At 36.9% G+C, this 15,526-nt stretch overlaps 1 protein-coding gene across 2 annotated transcripts in view; it reads right to left on the bottom strand.

Annotated features, from left to right (window-relative positions):
- Nucleotides 1-15,485, bottom strand: part of LOC139145426 (SEC14-like protein 2) — a 21,841-nt gene extending 6,356 nt beyond the window's left edge. For both annotated transcript variants that reach the window (XR_011554919.1, XM_070716599.1), the window contains exons 1-8: nucleotides 14,948-15,485; nucleotides 10,244-10,316; nucleotides 8,758-8,801; nucleotides 6,914-6,976; nucleotides 6,666-6,759; nucleotides 4,151-4,248; nucleotides 2,593-2,688; nucleotides 283-427 (exon numbers count right to left, since the gene is read on the bottom strand). Coding sequence is in view for 1 of the 2 variants with exons in the window: in XM_070716599.1 (XP_070572700.1) it covers nucleotides 283-427; nucleotides 2,593-2,688; nucleotides 4,151-4,248; nucleotides 6,666-6,759; nucleotides 6,914-6,976; nucleotides 8,758-8,801; nucleotides 10,244-10,316; nucleotides 14,948-15,001 (667 nt within the window). In the remaining variant the exon portion in view is untranslated. The remainder of the gene's footprint in view (nucleotides 1-282; nucleotides 428-2,592; nucleotides 2,689-4,150; nucleotides 4,249-6,665; nucleotides 6,760-6,913; nucleotides 6,977-8,757; nucleotides 8,802-10,243; nucleotides 10,317-14,947) is intronic.
- Nucleotides 15,486-15,526: the final 41 nt, after the last annotated feature.

Here is a 15,526-nt window from a genome sequence, read left to right as displayed (position 1 = left end):
CTTGCAATATTTCTTTGGCTTTAATGAACAAGTTTTCATTAGTCTTTTAGTCTTTGTTGCTCTCTATGTCAAAAAATGAATTGCACATGCGCAAATGGTGGTTGAGTGGTTAAATGTAAAAAAAAAGGGCAAAAATGGTTTTCGAAACTCGGATTTTGCCTGTGGGATTTTGATGACAGCTGAAGAGAGAACCAATCCATTTGTAGGAAAACAACTGCATTTCCTGTCAGCCATGAAGGCGTTTAGACATGTATCAGTATACCAGTGATATAGAAAACTTACGTCCCAGTACGTGGATCTTCTTGCGCGTCCGTTCATCCAAGAAGGGCTTGACTAAGGCATAGATCGCCGGGAAGATCCTCGGTGCACGAACCACAAATATGGCCGATAGGGTTTCCGGGTAATTGTCTTGAAATAACGTTGTAAACTGAAATGAGGTAGAACAATCCTCTCCATCAAATCAAAGTGAGAAGACATGGTGGCTGACTTTTTTCTCAGTTCAACCTTTTCACACCTCCCCCCATCCCTAGCCCCTCCCTCCCCAAGTCCCCGTAAACAGGTCCACATACACCATCAATAACAATTACTTTGGGCCAAACCATAGGGATGAAAGGGTTAAAACTGATAATCAAAGACCCATAGTAACCTTTTGAACCTTGACCCCCTGAGACTTATGACACTATGTAGAAATTTTCATCCCAGCAGGGTGCAAGGTTAATTTATTATTTCCAGTATCATTGCCGAAAACAATTATTTGTAAAAAATCAGAAGTTATTCCTTTTTTTCTCAAATCAATTGAACTTTTTGTTATTTTACTTACTTCACTTACAGATGTATAGACATGAGTTTCTTGTACCGAAAGCATTATTTTCTCTTGTCAGTACTTTATTACATGAATGAACACTCAAAAAGCAACAGATCAGGAAAAAGGTGTGCTTGACTACAGAGGGCGCTGTTCTTACAACAGAGGATGAGCTATAACGTACAGCATAAGCAGTGACAATAAACATTCATCAATATTGCTTTTATATACTTTAATTACTCAAGCAAAGCAGTCATTCAAAAACATGACGTCTCAGGATAAATTGCATGTAAGGGGCAATCGTCAATCAGTGCATGGAATTTTGTTAAAAAAGACATAATTTGTGAAGCGAACAGCACACAACTTTTTCTACCCTCATATGTCTCTCATTCACAACACAAATAGAAATACAGTGTTTTTGTTTTGGATTGTAACACTGAACCAGAGGTTTTCCTCTGGATATCAAAATGCAACCATGATACAGGACAATAGAAATGCTACAAGGGTTCCCAGACAATTTACCTATCCTCACACTCAATAGCACATACACCAACCAAAAAAGGCAGAAATCAAATAAAATAAAAAATATTGACATTCATCATGTGACATTTTATCGTTTTTGCTATTCCATGAACTCATCTGTTTATTCAATTAGACAAGTAAACTATGCGGGTATATTGCTCGACCAGCTGTTTGCTATTTTAAGTTGTCCTGCCTTGAACTTTTTGAACTAGCCCCTTAGGCTGCGACTGCTGATGAAAGGCAGAATGGCTTTTAACTTTTGAGGAAAAGCTTCATTTTTTTTGTTTCAGGTTAAAAAGGATATTTTCTCATTTTACTCAAAATCTGTCGTATATAAAGCATATTTTCGCCTAGCAAACATATGATACATTTTGCACAATGGGGCAATATTATTGCTGCTGGCTGAATTCTGGTCTGGACTAAACTTCAGTTGTCCACGAGTACATTTAATATTGAACATTACAGACAGTAGGCTGTGTCAACAAGTTGACCATTAAGCATTTTTTATACGGTTTCGGGAGTCAAACAAGGAACAGTCTTCTACAAACAAAACACAGACACTGACTATATCAATAGTATCAGCTAATGGAGCTGTCAATCTGCATATTACTGAATGAAATACAGCTCAATTGAGTAACATTCATTTGGTGGTATGACTTCATTTTTTTCATGAGATTGATTATTTACTAAGTATATGAATTAAACTAACTTTTTCTTAAAGTTTGACATGATACACAGGGTTCCTTGTGATTAACTGAGACAGAGAAAATTAACCAAAACTGAAACGCTAAAATTTACAAACAGGTGCACAGGATGTCAAATGTGGTACACGCAGAAAAAATGAAAGGTATAACATATGGTTTTCACCCTTCGGACCACGAATCTCATACAGTATAACGGTTATGGTTGAATAAAAGGTCTATGTTTGTAGCTAAATACCTCTTGTGTAAATGTTTGGAAACGTGCGGACTGGGATTTAGTCATAATGTCGGCTCAAAACCCTTTCCATGGCATATACATACATAAGAGCAGGGACTCTGCGTTGACAAGAGTTTTTTGGTCAAGAATTTGTACTAAATCACAATTAGCAGGACATTATATTAATGCCTGACGTAATTACTTATCAATGGATGGTGGTTATTTTGTCGTGTGCACTGAAATGCGTCAAATTTTTTAATGGCTTTACAGCCGGAGAGGGCAAAATCTTTTTACACCTTCCGCCATTTCAGGTTTACACTGAATACTCCAAGTGCCTGTGCTATTATTACCTTGTTGAAGAGATCTATGCCGGGTTTGTACAGATGCTTGGTTCCCAGTCCTTCCAAGTCCATTATTGTCACCATCCCTTCAACACGATGGCCATACTGATAAAAAAGATGGAAGGATAAAAGATAAAGATGATAAAAGACGAACAAATGCTGTAATGAGGTACAGAATTGAATGGCCAAGGAGAAAAATTGGAGAAAAATTTAAATTTTTGATATTTTCGAAAACTAAATGGCAAAAAGTTTTCTTACACCAAGAGCTTTAAAATGAACCGCCACAAGTGGTAGATCAGAAAAGAATTGTAAAAGTTTGAGAGTCGGAATATCTGACCTAAAGGCACATTCTACTGTAAAGTATGATGAAAGACAAAGTAGAGTATATTGCTGAATTCTATTCCAGTCAACAGGGACTGGGTCTGGACTCAAAGTCAGCATTACAGGCCTGTATCCACACAGATGGCATATATTTCCACATAATTTTGGCAGCAGAACAGAAAAATCTACCTTTTTCAAACAAACAAAGGGCAAAAAAAAATGTTAATAGAAACTACATCAAAAGTTACAACTCAGGTGAGGCATAATCCAATTATCACCCTCAACTTCTTGAACTTTCCGCAATTTTCTTTTAGTATTCTTTTTTTGAAACTGAAACATTTTCTTTTCTAGTAACATAACACCATTGTTTTTACATTGTTTTCTTTTAAAAATAAAAAGCATTAGGAATTTGCCATTTTTAATGCATCTTTCTGTACATATATAGGGCTGTAGAAAATAGCCCGCAGCTGGCAAAAACAACCGGCAGTGAAAATTATTGGTATAATTAAAAGTCTGGAACATTTTCACTTTCTGCAAATTTAATGTGCTCACACACTACTTGTAACCGCCTTGACTTTTATTATTGCCGACTGTAACCAAAATTTGCTACATCACTGTCGTATGTAAAATCAATGACCTGACTATTGTTGTTATTTTACTGGTGTGAATGGATGGAAATACCACACACTGTACCCTTAAAACATGCTGGTATACAACTCGGTTGACGTCCAGAGTGACCCATAAAAAAGTGAAGAGCCATGACCTGATAAAAACACTGCCATCAATCCACAGTGAATCGAATATATTGATCCCTGACCTGACTATTATTGTGCTTCAGTTGCATGTACATAAATAACACAAATGCTGTACCCATAAAATACAACTCTGTTAACATCCACATTGGCCAGTAAAAAAGTGAAGTGCCATGATCTGATAACAACACACCGCCATCATCAACAGTGAATGGGATATTGATCACCGACTCTTTTGATTTCACGATTGTTTTTTCAACTCTGAGTATCAACATTCACGGATTGGTTAAATCGTATTGTTTTTTGCTGCGATTTGAAACAGGCACACCATTATGTCCAAAAGTACACTGCAAAAGCCACAGAGACAGGGGCATTACTTGCTTTTGTAGATGAAAAATTTGCTGTAATTTTCACATGTCAAATTTGTTGGAAGTAGGGAAATGAAATCATGAGAAAAATCCTAAAAATATGAAATCTGTCTTATGCATTCTCACCTTCTTTGTCATTTCTGGGCAGATTTCAGTCCACAGATACTCGATGTCTCGAATTCGACTTGCAATTATATCTTTGCTTCTCGCAGACCGTAACAATCCTGTTGATGAAATGAAAGTAAATCATTTGTAGCTTTAAATAGTAGTTAAAATTTACTTTCCATGTGTATGGGAACAGCCTCGATTCCGATTAAAAACATAAAAAATAAACATCACTATGACACCTATTGACACTGAGTTCAAGTTTAACCCTTTGAGCGCAAAAGTCAACTTGTGTCGACTTTATAAAATGTACCCCAGTAAATTTTTTTCAGATTTTTGCCAAAATTTTGATGAAAACCTGTAGCCAATTAAATGTGATGTCCCCTTGGACCAAAATGATCAAAAATATTACAGAAAAATTCTTTAAAATTGTTAAAATGTTGCACTAAAATTTTGATGGGAAAAATTACAGCACTCAAAGGGTTAATAGCACTTAAAAAGAAATTTGAGTTGACTATCAGAAAAAGAAGATGAAATGTTCCTGCATGCCATCGTGAGATGCATTTGAAAACCCCTGGATGTGTGGCGATGCATTCAGGGAGCCAAACAGAAGGTACACTCAGCTCTGTGTCTAACAAGATACAGTGTCAGAGAAATACATGCTTTGACTCAAGGCACTATACCTTGGTCTACAGTTTGTGTGGAGCACATGCACATGGAGATTCTGTTTTGTTTTTGAATGTTTTCTCTTTTGGAATGAATCTACTGAGTGTTGATTATTCTGAATTTATTTTGTGAATTTATTTCTGTCTACCTTTCTAACCCGACTGCTTGAATTTTGGCCTCTGGTATATGTTCTTGGTCATCAAAGACAAGTGTTCAGTTTCTCTGAGCAGCAAGCAGGGCAAAATTTCAAGACTATTTTTGAATTTTGTGTTTTAACCACCTTCAATGCACTCTTGTCTTGGTACATGGTAAAAGAGTAAACCCTTTGAGTGCTGTAATTTTTCCCATCAAAATATTAGTTCAATATTTTACCAATTTATAAGAATTTTTCTGTAATTTTTTTGATAATTTTAGACCCAATGGACACAACATTTCATCGTCTACAGTTTTTATCAAAATTTTGGTAAAAATCTGAAAAAAAATTGACTGTGCTATATTTTTTATGGGCGACAAAAATTGACTTTGGCACTAAAAGGGTTAATAAGGTAGTTCATGCCTCAAATGTGAAAGACTCAACCTTTCGCTAAAACTTTCCTCAGGCATTAAAACTTTCAACTATTTTCTTATCAAATCAAGAGTTAAATCATTGATATTTGAAATTTACAATGGCTGCCATCCCTGTGTTAACGCTATTGGGAAAAATAAAGTTTTCTGAAATGAAATGAAATGAAACAATGAAATCAACCAGAATAAAACAAGATAAAACAAAAGTTTTGTCCCATTTTATTTTGATGAATAACATAAGCCATTCTTGACTAGTGAAAATTTGACAATAACACTGAATATTGACAAGTCCAACATAAACATCAAAACCAAACAAACCCAAACAAAACTTTTCTTTTGTTTTATTTCAGTACATAAGCCATTCTTGACTAATGAAAATTTGACAATGACACTGAGTATTGACAAGTCTAACATGAACAACAAAACCAAACAAACCAAAACAAAACTTTTCTTTTGTTTTATTTAAGTACATAAGCCATTCTTGACTCATGAAAATTTGACAATGACATTGAGTGTTGAAAACTCGTACATGAGGCTTTTCAACGTGATTTCGGCAGTACGATGAGAAACTAACCAAACAGACCAACGATAATGGCAGAAACATCAAAAGTTACAGCTAATAGAGTTGTCTTATTTTAGACAATGCTTTTTGTTCACAACTGAGTTCTGTACCCACAAAATGAATTTTCTAATTATAGTAGATAATAAGAGTAATAAAAATAATGGTAATATTAATAATATAAGATGTCAGTCAGCAAAGGGCAAGCAATGGAAAAATTAAATAAATGTAAGGGCATACCATAGATGAGCTAACAAAACACATCGTTCATCATGTGCAGGGCTTTTAATGCTTTTCAACCACTACCGGGTATGCTTTGCAGCAATACCACTGTATCAAGTGGTTGGCCACACATGTTCAGTGAAGGAGTATCATTGAAAAGTTTGGAATCGTCTCTGAATTGTCAACTTGCATGTGCACACAGACTGCGACAAAGGCAATGAACTTTGAACTTTGAACTGCCGATGGAAGTCGATCGACAGATGGAATTCAACTCGAAAGTTTACTGAAGTGGTTCAGCAGATGAAAGATTGGTGAAGATTCACTCTGTAGTCTCTGAGTTCACTTCCTAGTGGCTGTAGTACATGTACCATTACTGTGGAGCTGAAATCAAATGAAGTGAACTGCCTCAACCCTTGAGCGCCCATTTCCCCATACAACATTCAACGTCATCATTGCAAACTCAAAGACTTGGCCAAACCAATGCGCTGAGAGCGTTAAAAGCACACATGGATATCTTCTTCTTACCTTTGGGATCAATAGTTCCGATGGGATCGATCCAGACCGGACGTCCTTGCTTGTCTTCTCCGACCATTCCACCTGGGTAGTACTTTTCAAGCACCTGTAAAACAGACATGAGATACACCCAATGAAACACACACACACACAAAAAGTATTTTTGCCAGAAACATACTGTGTTTTGTTTCAAATTGTGAAGTGTCTTTCACTGGGTAGGGGGAAACAGCAGAGAAGTCAAGACATCACCTGTAGCTCACCTCAGGAGTTTTGAAGTCCTGTATTATTGTATCCAGGTTCATCTTCTTCCTCACTTCCATGTGCTGTGTCAAGGAGAAAAAAAAATATCAGTTATATACTATTTTTTGGGAGGGAGGGGAGTTGTGGGGGAAGCAAGAATCTGACGCTTCTCTGAGTCATACCTAGCTATTTTTGGAAGCTACTATATTGACAGATGATGACAGACTAAAAGTAACATTTTTGCTTGAATCACGAAATGATTTCCGAAAGAGTAGGGGAAACTTACTGCTGAACACAATTGACAAGACAGAGGGGGTTCTGATACATTTTCCATATTTTGTCAATTGCATCCTAAGTCTTGATGAGTGGAGGTTAGTGAATTGGCATTCATAGATGAGCTTGGCCAACATTGTAATTCCTCTATGGCTTGCGAGTCTTGGATTTTGTCCAGGAGTGCCAAAAATTTAAATTCGAGGTAGCTAAACTAATGCAACAAAACAGCTGCAAATCAATGATTCTTTTTTAGTCAGCCAAATTCACTGATGATTTTTTGACTGATAAATTGATTTCTTTTGTTTATAATTGATTGATTTTGATCATATTGAAGAGAAATCTGGACAAGTAACATTTTGCTAATGAAGATGAACTTTGAACTTTGATTTACACATCACTCAAAAGCATTCTGGGATGTACAGACCTGTTTCACACGAAAAATATTGTTAGATGAGTACGGGGTCAGCATTGGAACTTTGAACTTTGACCTGACCTTTAATTTATATTTCAATTTTTAGACATATCTCCTGAATTGATATTGCATTGTCCTATTGTTATCAGTTTCCTTTCATTGAACTTTGCTTATCATTTCAACAAAATGAAGATGACTTGGATAAATTTGGACTTTGATAAAAAATTCACTATGTGATAAAAGTTATCATAATATTTCCAAGACTTTTATCGAAGATCACCTCATCACCCCCTCTGAACATTGTCTGTTAGGCCAAAAAAAATAAATTGTGCTGTTCCGATATCATGGTTTTCAAAAATAGGGTAGGTAGGTCGACAGGAATTTTTTTTTTCCAAAATAATTTTATTTCTCAATATGTATTTTTCAGGGGTTCAGGGTGGTCAAATACTGGCCACAACATTTCCAGAAAAATGTATCATACATATAAAAGGAAAAAAATATAAAAGACATCCCTCATTCAAGCAAAAATCAAATGCCAAGTAACGAAAGAGTAATTTCACCTATTTTCTCTTTCTTTGTCTTACTTCCGTGTTTATGTAGCTTTAAAAAGTTTAGGGTTGGCAGGTAAAACATAGGGTAGGTCGGGTTATCGGAACAGCACAATTTTTTTGTTTGGCCTTAATAATACCGATCAGGGTGTCAATTCAAGGAGTGCTGACCATTTTGAAAAATGAAATTTTTTTTCTTAGATGGGAACTTCAGAAGTCCAATCCTCATACTCAACAATGACCAGTGAGTAAACATTATCTGGCATCAATCTTTCAATGAAATTTCATTGGAGGACGACAATAGACGATGTTCCGCTGATTGCGAGACTTTAATACATGCCCGTAGAAACAGGATTCCAGCTTAGTAATACAAGTCAAACTTTGTATGGAACTAGAAAAAGTGCAGAACGGAGCAAAGATTGCAACTTCATACATTTTATGCAGTTTTTAACGTAATTAGCGACTTGTCCTGTTTTACGCAGTTTGTCCTGTGTTGCGAGAACACGTCCACTGCGAACCACATATTCTCGCAATACCCCGGAATGTCTCGCGCGGTTCGTAACATGGTCTATTGCACATAAGAATCTTGTCAAAAAGTAATAATGTGGATTGACATATAGCAAATACTTACATTTCGAAGCATGGTCTCTGCTTTGCCCACATCGTAACTTCGAGCTGAAATTTAAAGTACAAGATTATCATTTCTCATGTCAATACAGGTGTGGTCAACAACGTAAAACTGAAAGAGAGTTACCGAAACTTTGTCAGATACAGAGAGCAACATTATCCTATTTTTGGTGTACTTTAGCCACTTGTATTCTCTGGACCGTATCATTTGTACGCTATACCATTGACGACTATGACTTTTCAAGGAATCACAATGCAGCCTTAGGGTGTTATAACCAATCAATGGAATATTTGTAGTATGCAATAAAACTTCCGTCACTCTTTCCAGAACATTTGGCGTACATGATCAATTTTTCACTTTCTCTCTGATACAGACTGAACAGATATGCTGCCTTGATAGGATTCAATATCACTGCCAATATGGTGATATTGAACCTAAATAGTATACTTTGTTGCAATAACTGTCAGTTTTGATCTAAATCCTGTATTTTCACGATTGTAATGATCTTTTTAACAGAGGCACTCCCACTTGGTAACATTTTTAAAACACATTTTTTTTAAGCCAACGGTCAATATTTGACGTGGCGACTCCGCGCGGATCGCGAGATATCGATAAAAACATGTCATTTCCCGAGCGTATTTTTCACATCCCGAAGTTTTACGATCGTTTCTGGTTATGACTCGAAATCCCCCGAAAGGTGTTGTTGTGTACTGATTGACGATATTCTAAGGAGTCCAAAAACGTTCGAATGACGCAATTAATTTACCTCCTACTGCGATGACTTTATATACATCATTATCAATGCCTTTACCTCTGGTAATTCTTCTTTGAAAACTTCTCCTTAGTTTTTGTCGTTTTCATTATTCTCAATCAGTTGTAGTAAATTTTTAAACAGTACCACATAGATATCAGTTATTACGTGTAAAATATTAGTTGCCTCTGATGACTGCATTTTGTCGTCTGCCACACAGTTACGCGTGGTTCGATACATAGCGGCAGCGAATTCTGCGAATTCTGGTGGATCCAGCAAACTTTGCTTTTTGTTTTTTTACCGAGTCAGTAGGACTCGGCTTTCTCCCATGGGACATGACCGCTCACCGACGCGAGTGGTACTGCTGTGGCGTACAGAAGCGTCAGCGTAGACTTGTACTCCATAGCTTAGTTGACAATGACCCCATGCCGACCGTTCTATGTTGGAAGCTGAATTCAGGTGGGCCACCGGAATTCAAACTTTAACTTTTTTGAGGACATGTTTTTATCGATATCTCGCGATCCGCGCGCAGTCGCCATGTGAAATATCGACCGTTGGCATTAAAAAAATGTGTTTTAAAAATGTTACCAAGTGTGAGTGCCTTTTTAACATTGCTCTTGATGAACTTTGGTGGTGTTCCATTGACCCCAGATTTCAACACTGGCAATTCAACACATAAGAGCAGCACATACGCTTGCCAATACCTAATAAATGGAAAGGGGAAAATATCAAGAATACCTCTGAGCCATCTTGTTAGAAAATAGTCGTCATGTTCAGGTTTGGTACAGATGTCCTTCACCTTTTCCCTGAACTGGAAAAAAAGGAGAAAAAAAGAAAAAATGCTTTATTAAAGTCGTTGCAAAACAAGGTCAAAGTTCATCCTCTACCCTGAAAGTTCAAACATTGACCCAAGCCGTGGTTGTGTTCGTTTTGTATGTTTTTGAACTTACCAGGGCAACCAGATAGTAAACAGCTGTATGCGCCTCAAAAGTGAAAGACTTAATAAACTTTGCTCAAACTTTCCTAAATGAAATAGTCAACCACTCTCTTACCAAATCCAGAATAAAATTCAGGGGTCCATGTGCAAAGTTTGGTATTCGAGAAACAAATTTACCAATATGGCTACCATCCCTGTGTTAACTCTATGGGGAAAAATAACGTTTTCTATTTTCAAAAAACTAAGAGTGAACATTTTTCTCACTTCTTAAAAAGTGATAGATCAAAAAAGAATTCTACAAATTTGAGAGTCGGAATATCTATTCCCAAGGCCCTTTATACCTTAATGCCTGTACAATACCGGTACACATGAACTGAAAGGTCATTTAAGAAGAGCATGTTGGTGATAAAAATTGATGCATAAGAAGCTGGTCATCGTTAACACCTAAAAAGGAATCACTTAAATACCAGAGCACCAGTGAAACTTATTTTTAGGCAGTGAGATGCCACAAATGTTACAACAGTTTGGCATCCATCACAATGAACAAAACAGGAAACAGTGTTTCATATATCCTAACCTCAGCTCACATGTTCTTTCTGTTACAATGCCAACGTTAGTTATCGAAAGAAAAGTTGGTTATGTTGACTGTTGATGTATGCAAATTTGCTAACAGTATTTTGGCAGAACCAATGAAGGCAAAATTAATTCGAGGGGTGCATATTTTATCTGTCTCTTTCTAGTACTTTAAACAGTTGGCATAAGGATTTCTCAGGCTATCAATTAGTATAATTCGACCATGGGATCAAAAGCCATGCCTTTATATACAATTTTCTGAAAGCCGGCTCAGAAGCATCCTGATTATATAGGTCTTATTTACTGTGAGTTGGCCTGCTGTTTTGGTCAAACAAAAACATTTATCATTTATTTCAGTATCTCTTTGTCACTATTTTTTTAAAGAAGTGTGCATCTTAAACGGTGCATTAACTCTTTTTAGCAGCGTTTCAGGGATACACATGGATCCATTTGATTGGTCAGACTATGCTGACCCTAATTGGCCACTGCATTCAGACAGATTGGCAATTGGCTGTTTCCAAATGTTGATATTAATCATCATATCTCCTAATATGGACAACAGCCTCCATTTCAAGAGAATTTCATACAGAATTAACATGCATAAATTCACTTTGTTAGCCCATAAAATAAGTTAAAAACTCTTCAAAATCAAGGTTATCAAGGTCCAACAGGCTTTGCTGGTGTTTTTGTCCTCTGGAAGTTGTTGATGTCTGCTTTCAAATAATATATTATTGATAAGTCCTGTTCATTGCCAATGTTTTTCATCATTGCATGTAATAAATACCCTCTGCATAAAATGTGTTTTCTCCATATCGGTTAATTGAAATATTATACACTCCAAGTTCATGACAATATGTTTTTTTTTTCAGATCTATAGACGGCTTCTGGCACAGTGCCAAAACGAACTAAAGTTTGTTGGCCTGTGACTTGTCACAGAAGCGTGTATTTTGCTCCTTGGACAGTGATGTTTGGAACCAAGCTGCGGCAGATGAGGCCGATAAAGATAAAAATTGAGGGATTTATCTTTTCTGGAGAACTCGCATCAGTGAGATAAAGAGACAGAGGGCTTCAATCAATTGTATTGGGTACAATGTTCAAGATAGATAAAATAGAGTGGTTTAGACACACACACACCTTTGGAACATTGTTAATTGTTGGGCAGAATTAATGGAGACTTAAGTTTGTTTTGCCCTGTTTTTTTCATTGATATGAGCTGTATACATGAGTGTAGTTACTACATCACAAACACCAACCCTTCAGACCTCCAATTGGCTCTTGTTGAGTGACTGTTTCATAACATCTAAAGGCATCAAAATGATAATGACAGCTAATGAAACATGTCATTTTTCGTGGCAGTCGGCAGATTCAATCTTGAAACTGAAGGACAATGGCATTTTAATAACAAACAGAGCAATTATAAAGCAGAGCTAGAGGCATTAATGTTACAGCTAATGGAGATCTTTAAGATTTGCAAGTACCATAAAACAGCCAGCGATTGAGTCAAACCAAAATGGCTAAAAAGCACCTGGATTACTATATTTTTGGGAGAGAGTACAACTTTAAATTTATGCAAACGTAGAGGTACTCTGAGGGCTGACAGTGATCACACCTTTCTCTCATTCAAAAATGAAAGAAAAAACAAGCAAATTGAAAAAAAATTCAGACAAAATCTGTTCCACAATGCATCATTATCACATATGCCATCATGTACCTTGAATAATAGTGTTACTACTAATGCTTAACTAGAAAATATCAAACAATAGTCAGCTCCAAGACTACACTGAGATAAGCCAGCACCCATTTACAATTGATTCTTCACATCACATCGGGGAGTCATCATCCCCCGACCTTCCCAACTATTACAGAATCATAACAGAATGCATTGGAGGCTTTGTCAGGCTTTGAAAGCATCTCATGCTACTCTCTGTTTTTTTTCACAAAATGCACTAAAGGCTTTGTCAGGCTTTGAAAGCATCTCCTGTTGGTCTCTGGTTTTTAAACAATGTCCTCTATATCCTACTGTGACCTCAGATTTTTTTGTGACAGATTTTTGTGTGTTGTACGCTGTCAAAAAGTTAAGTGTGGACTAAATTGATCACAGCAAACTACATTTTCACTAACTTCTTTTACAAGTGTGTATACTTTACTAGGCATATAATGTCTGTTTCTTTGTGTATAATTTCCATGCCTATTGCAACAGTGGTGATGAACATACTGATCTCTTACAGTACCCACAAGATTTCATAAACACAATTTGTGTTCAGAAAAAAAGATTTGTAAATTTAGCAACATTAAATGTATCCCCTGTTTTTTGTACGAGTTTAATTTTGGTGGTAACAAATGAGGGAAATGAAAATGTGACAAATAAAAGTGTATTATTGAAAGTGACTTCCCTTGTTGTATGAGGAAAGATGAAAAAGGGATCGGTCGTAATTAAAGTAGTATGTGACTAGAAAGTGAAAGACTTTAACTTTTGCTAAAACTTTCCCTGATGACACTTTCAACTATTCTCTTTCAAAATCAAGAATAAAAGTCAGGGGCAACCATGCAAAGTTTCGTACTAGAGACACAAATTACCTAATATTTACCACTATTTGAATTCAATATGGCCGCCATCCCTGTGTTAAGTCTATGAGGAATCATAACATTTTCTGTTTTCAAAATACTGAAGACTGTGAAATTTTTTCTGACTCCAAAAGCTTTAAAATGACTCCCAAAAGCGGTAGACCAGTAAAAAATTGTCAAGATTGAAGAGGCCGAAAACAGTGCCTGAAGTGCATTTTACTTCAACCCTTTGAGTGCTGTAATATTTTCCAATTCTTTTTTCCAACCAAAATATCAGTGCAACTTGTTACCAATTTTTATGAATTTTTCTCTAATTGTCTTTGATAATTTTGGACCAAATGGCCATCATATTTCATTGGCTACAGTTTTTTATCAAAATTTTGACAAAAATCTAAAAAGTAAATTTGACTGGCATATATTTTATAAAGGCGAAAAAAATTGACTTTGGCACTCAAGGGTTATTTAAGGTCAAGGTCCAAAATACATGTAATGTATAGGAATCAAAAACCCTATCCTGTCACAATTTGAGGAAAATTTAAGAAAGGAAATTCCAAGTTTTTTAATAAACAGACCTTGAGTGTTTGAACTGTTGCATTACCTGTATTACTCTGTACTACTGTAGTAGCACAGCAAACACTGTGCCTTTTACACTATCATAGTATGGTATCAACTGAGAGCTTGGTATTGTATTTGTATCACCACAGAGGGACCGCGGTATCACAGCCCTGCTGTGCCCCAAAAATGCTCACAGGCACACAATACAGATCTAGACACAGTGCAATTTCAATTACATTTCCATTTGAAACCGAATCTATGGAATAAAACCAGTTGCAACTTCCAGTTCCTTTAAGGATGTGCAAGTGCTTCCCAATTCTCAAAATGATCACCACGCATGCAAAATACAAAACTTTGCGCAGACAGGAAAAGATTGGAAGAAGAGGGAACAGAGGCTAGATTTTGGTTCCGCCTGAGAGACCTGCTAGGGTCAAGGAACTATATGGCCTCCGCCCACAACTGGTGAAAACCGCTAGTATAGTGGTAGTACTGTACAATTTGTGTACTGTATTGCAAGATACAGAGAACGCATGGTGCCCCGAACTGCGGCACACCTGTAAACAATTAAGATACCTTAATAGTAAACAAGTGAAACGGTTCAGTGGATGACCTTAATATTTTTGTCTTACAACGTGATGTCGGCGAATCTTCGCATAAAATTATCATGGCGGGTGTGTATACAGTGACAAGACGCAGTCAATTTTCAATGAAATGATAAGAAATCACACACCATGTGTAGTAAAATTTCCTTCAAATCTATCCGTCATATGACTGCGAAAGTTATCTTACACAAGCAGGTCACAAGTACTCACTTCTTTCAGTCTCTCTTCCTGCTTCGGACTGAGGTCGCCGATGAAACCACTCATTTCTTACAGGATCGGAGTCGGAACACGGAGCAACCGAAACAAGCAGCAAGCGTCAAAGGCGGCTATCACAGGACTGGCAGATATCGGCTCGATTATCTGGGGACTTCGGTCGACAATTTATCTGACAGTGTCGGAGACTGCTGGAGATGATCAGACAGGGCTCTTCTGGTACCGCGTTCGGGAGAGCAAGGTGTATGTCACAGAGGGCAAGACATCTCGAGAGATCACGCGATGAGACTGTCAATGTATCAGGTTATAACTAATGACCTGAAATTCGTCCAGAAGCGACCAACCTGTGATGTGCACGACAGATAAGCCTAATTGTTCATTCAAATCGTCGGCAGTTCTGTTGTTGGATTGTCAGTGTCAAAGTCCGGTGTTCCAATATGTCCGCTCGTAGGGGGAGCTGCAGGCATGGGATTCACTAGGCAACAGACAACATGATTTGTGCAGCTGTTTGTGCATGATCCCGCAACTTTCAAGCGCCCTCACAGGTGCAATTAAGAATATACTGAGTCAGCCATG

The sequence above is a fragment of the Ptychodera flava genome, chromosome 12, assembly GCF_041260155.1.
Source record: "Ptychodera flava strain L36383 chromosome 12, AS_Pfla_20210202, whole genome shotgun sequence".
Lineage (NCBI taxonomy): Eukaryota > Metazoa > Hemichordata > Enteropneusta > Ptychoderidae > Ptychodera > Ptychodera flava.
The sequence above is the reverse complement of the archived record's forward strand: the minus strand, read 5'-3'. Positions and strand labels throughout refer to the sequence as shown.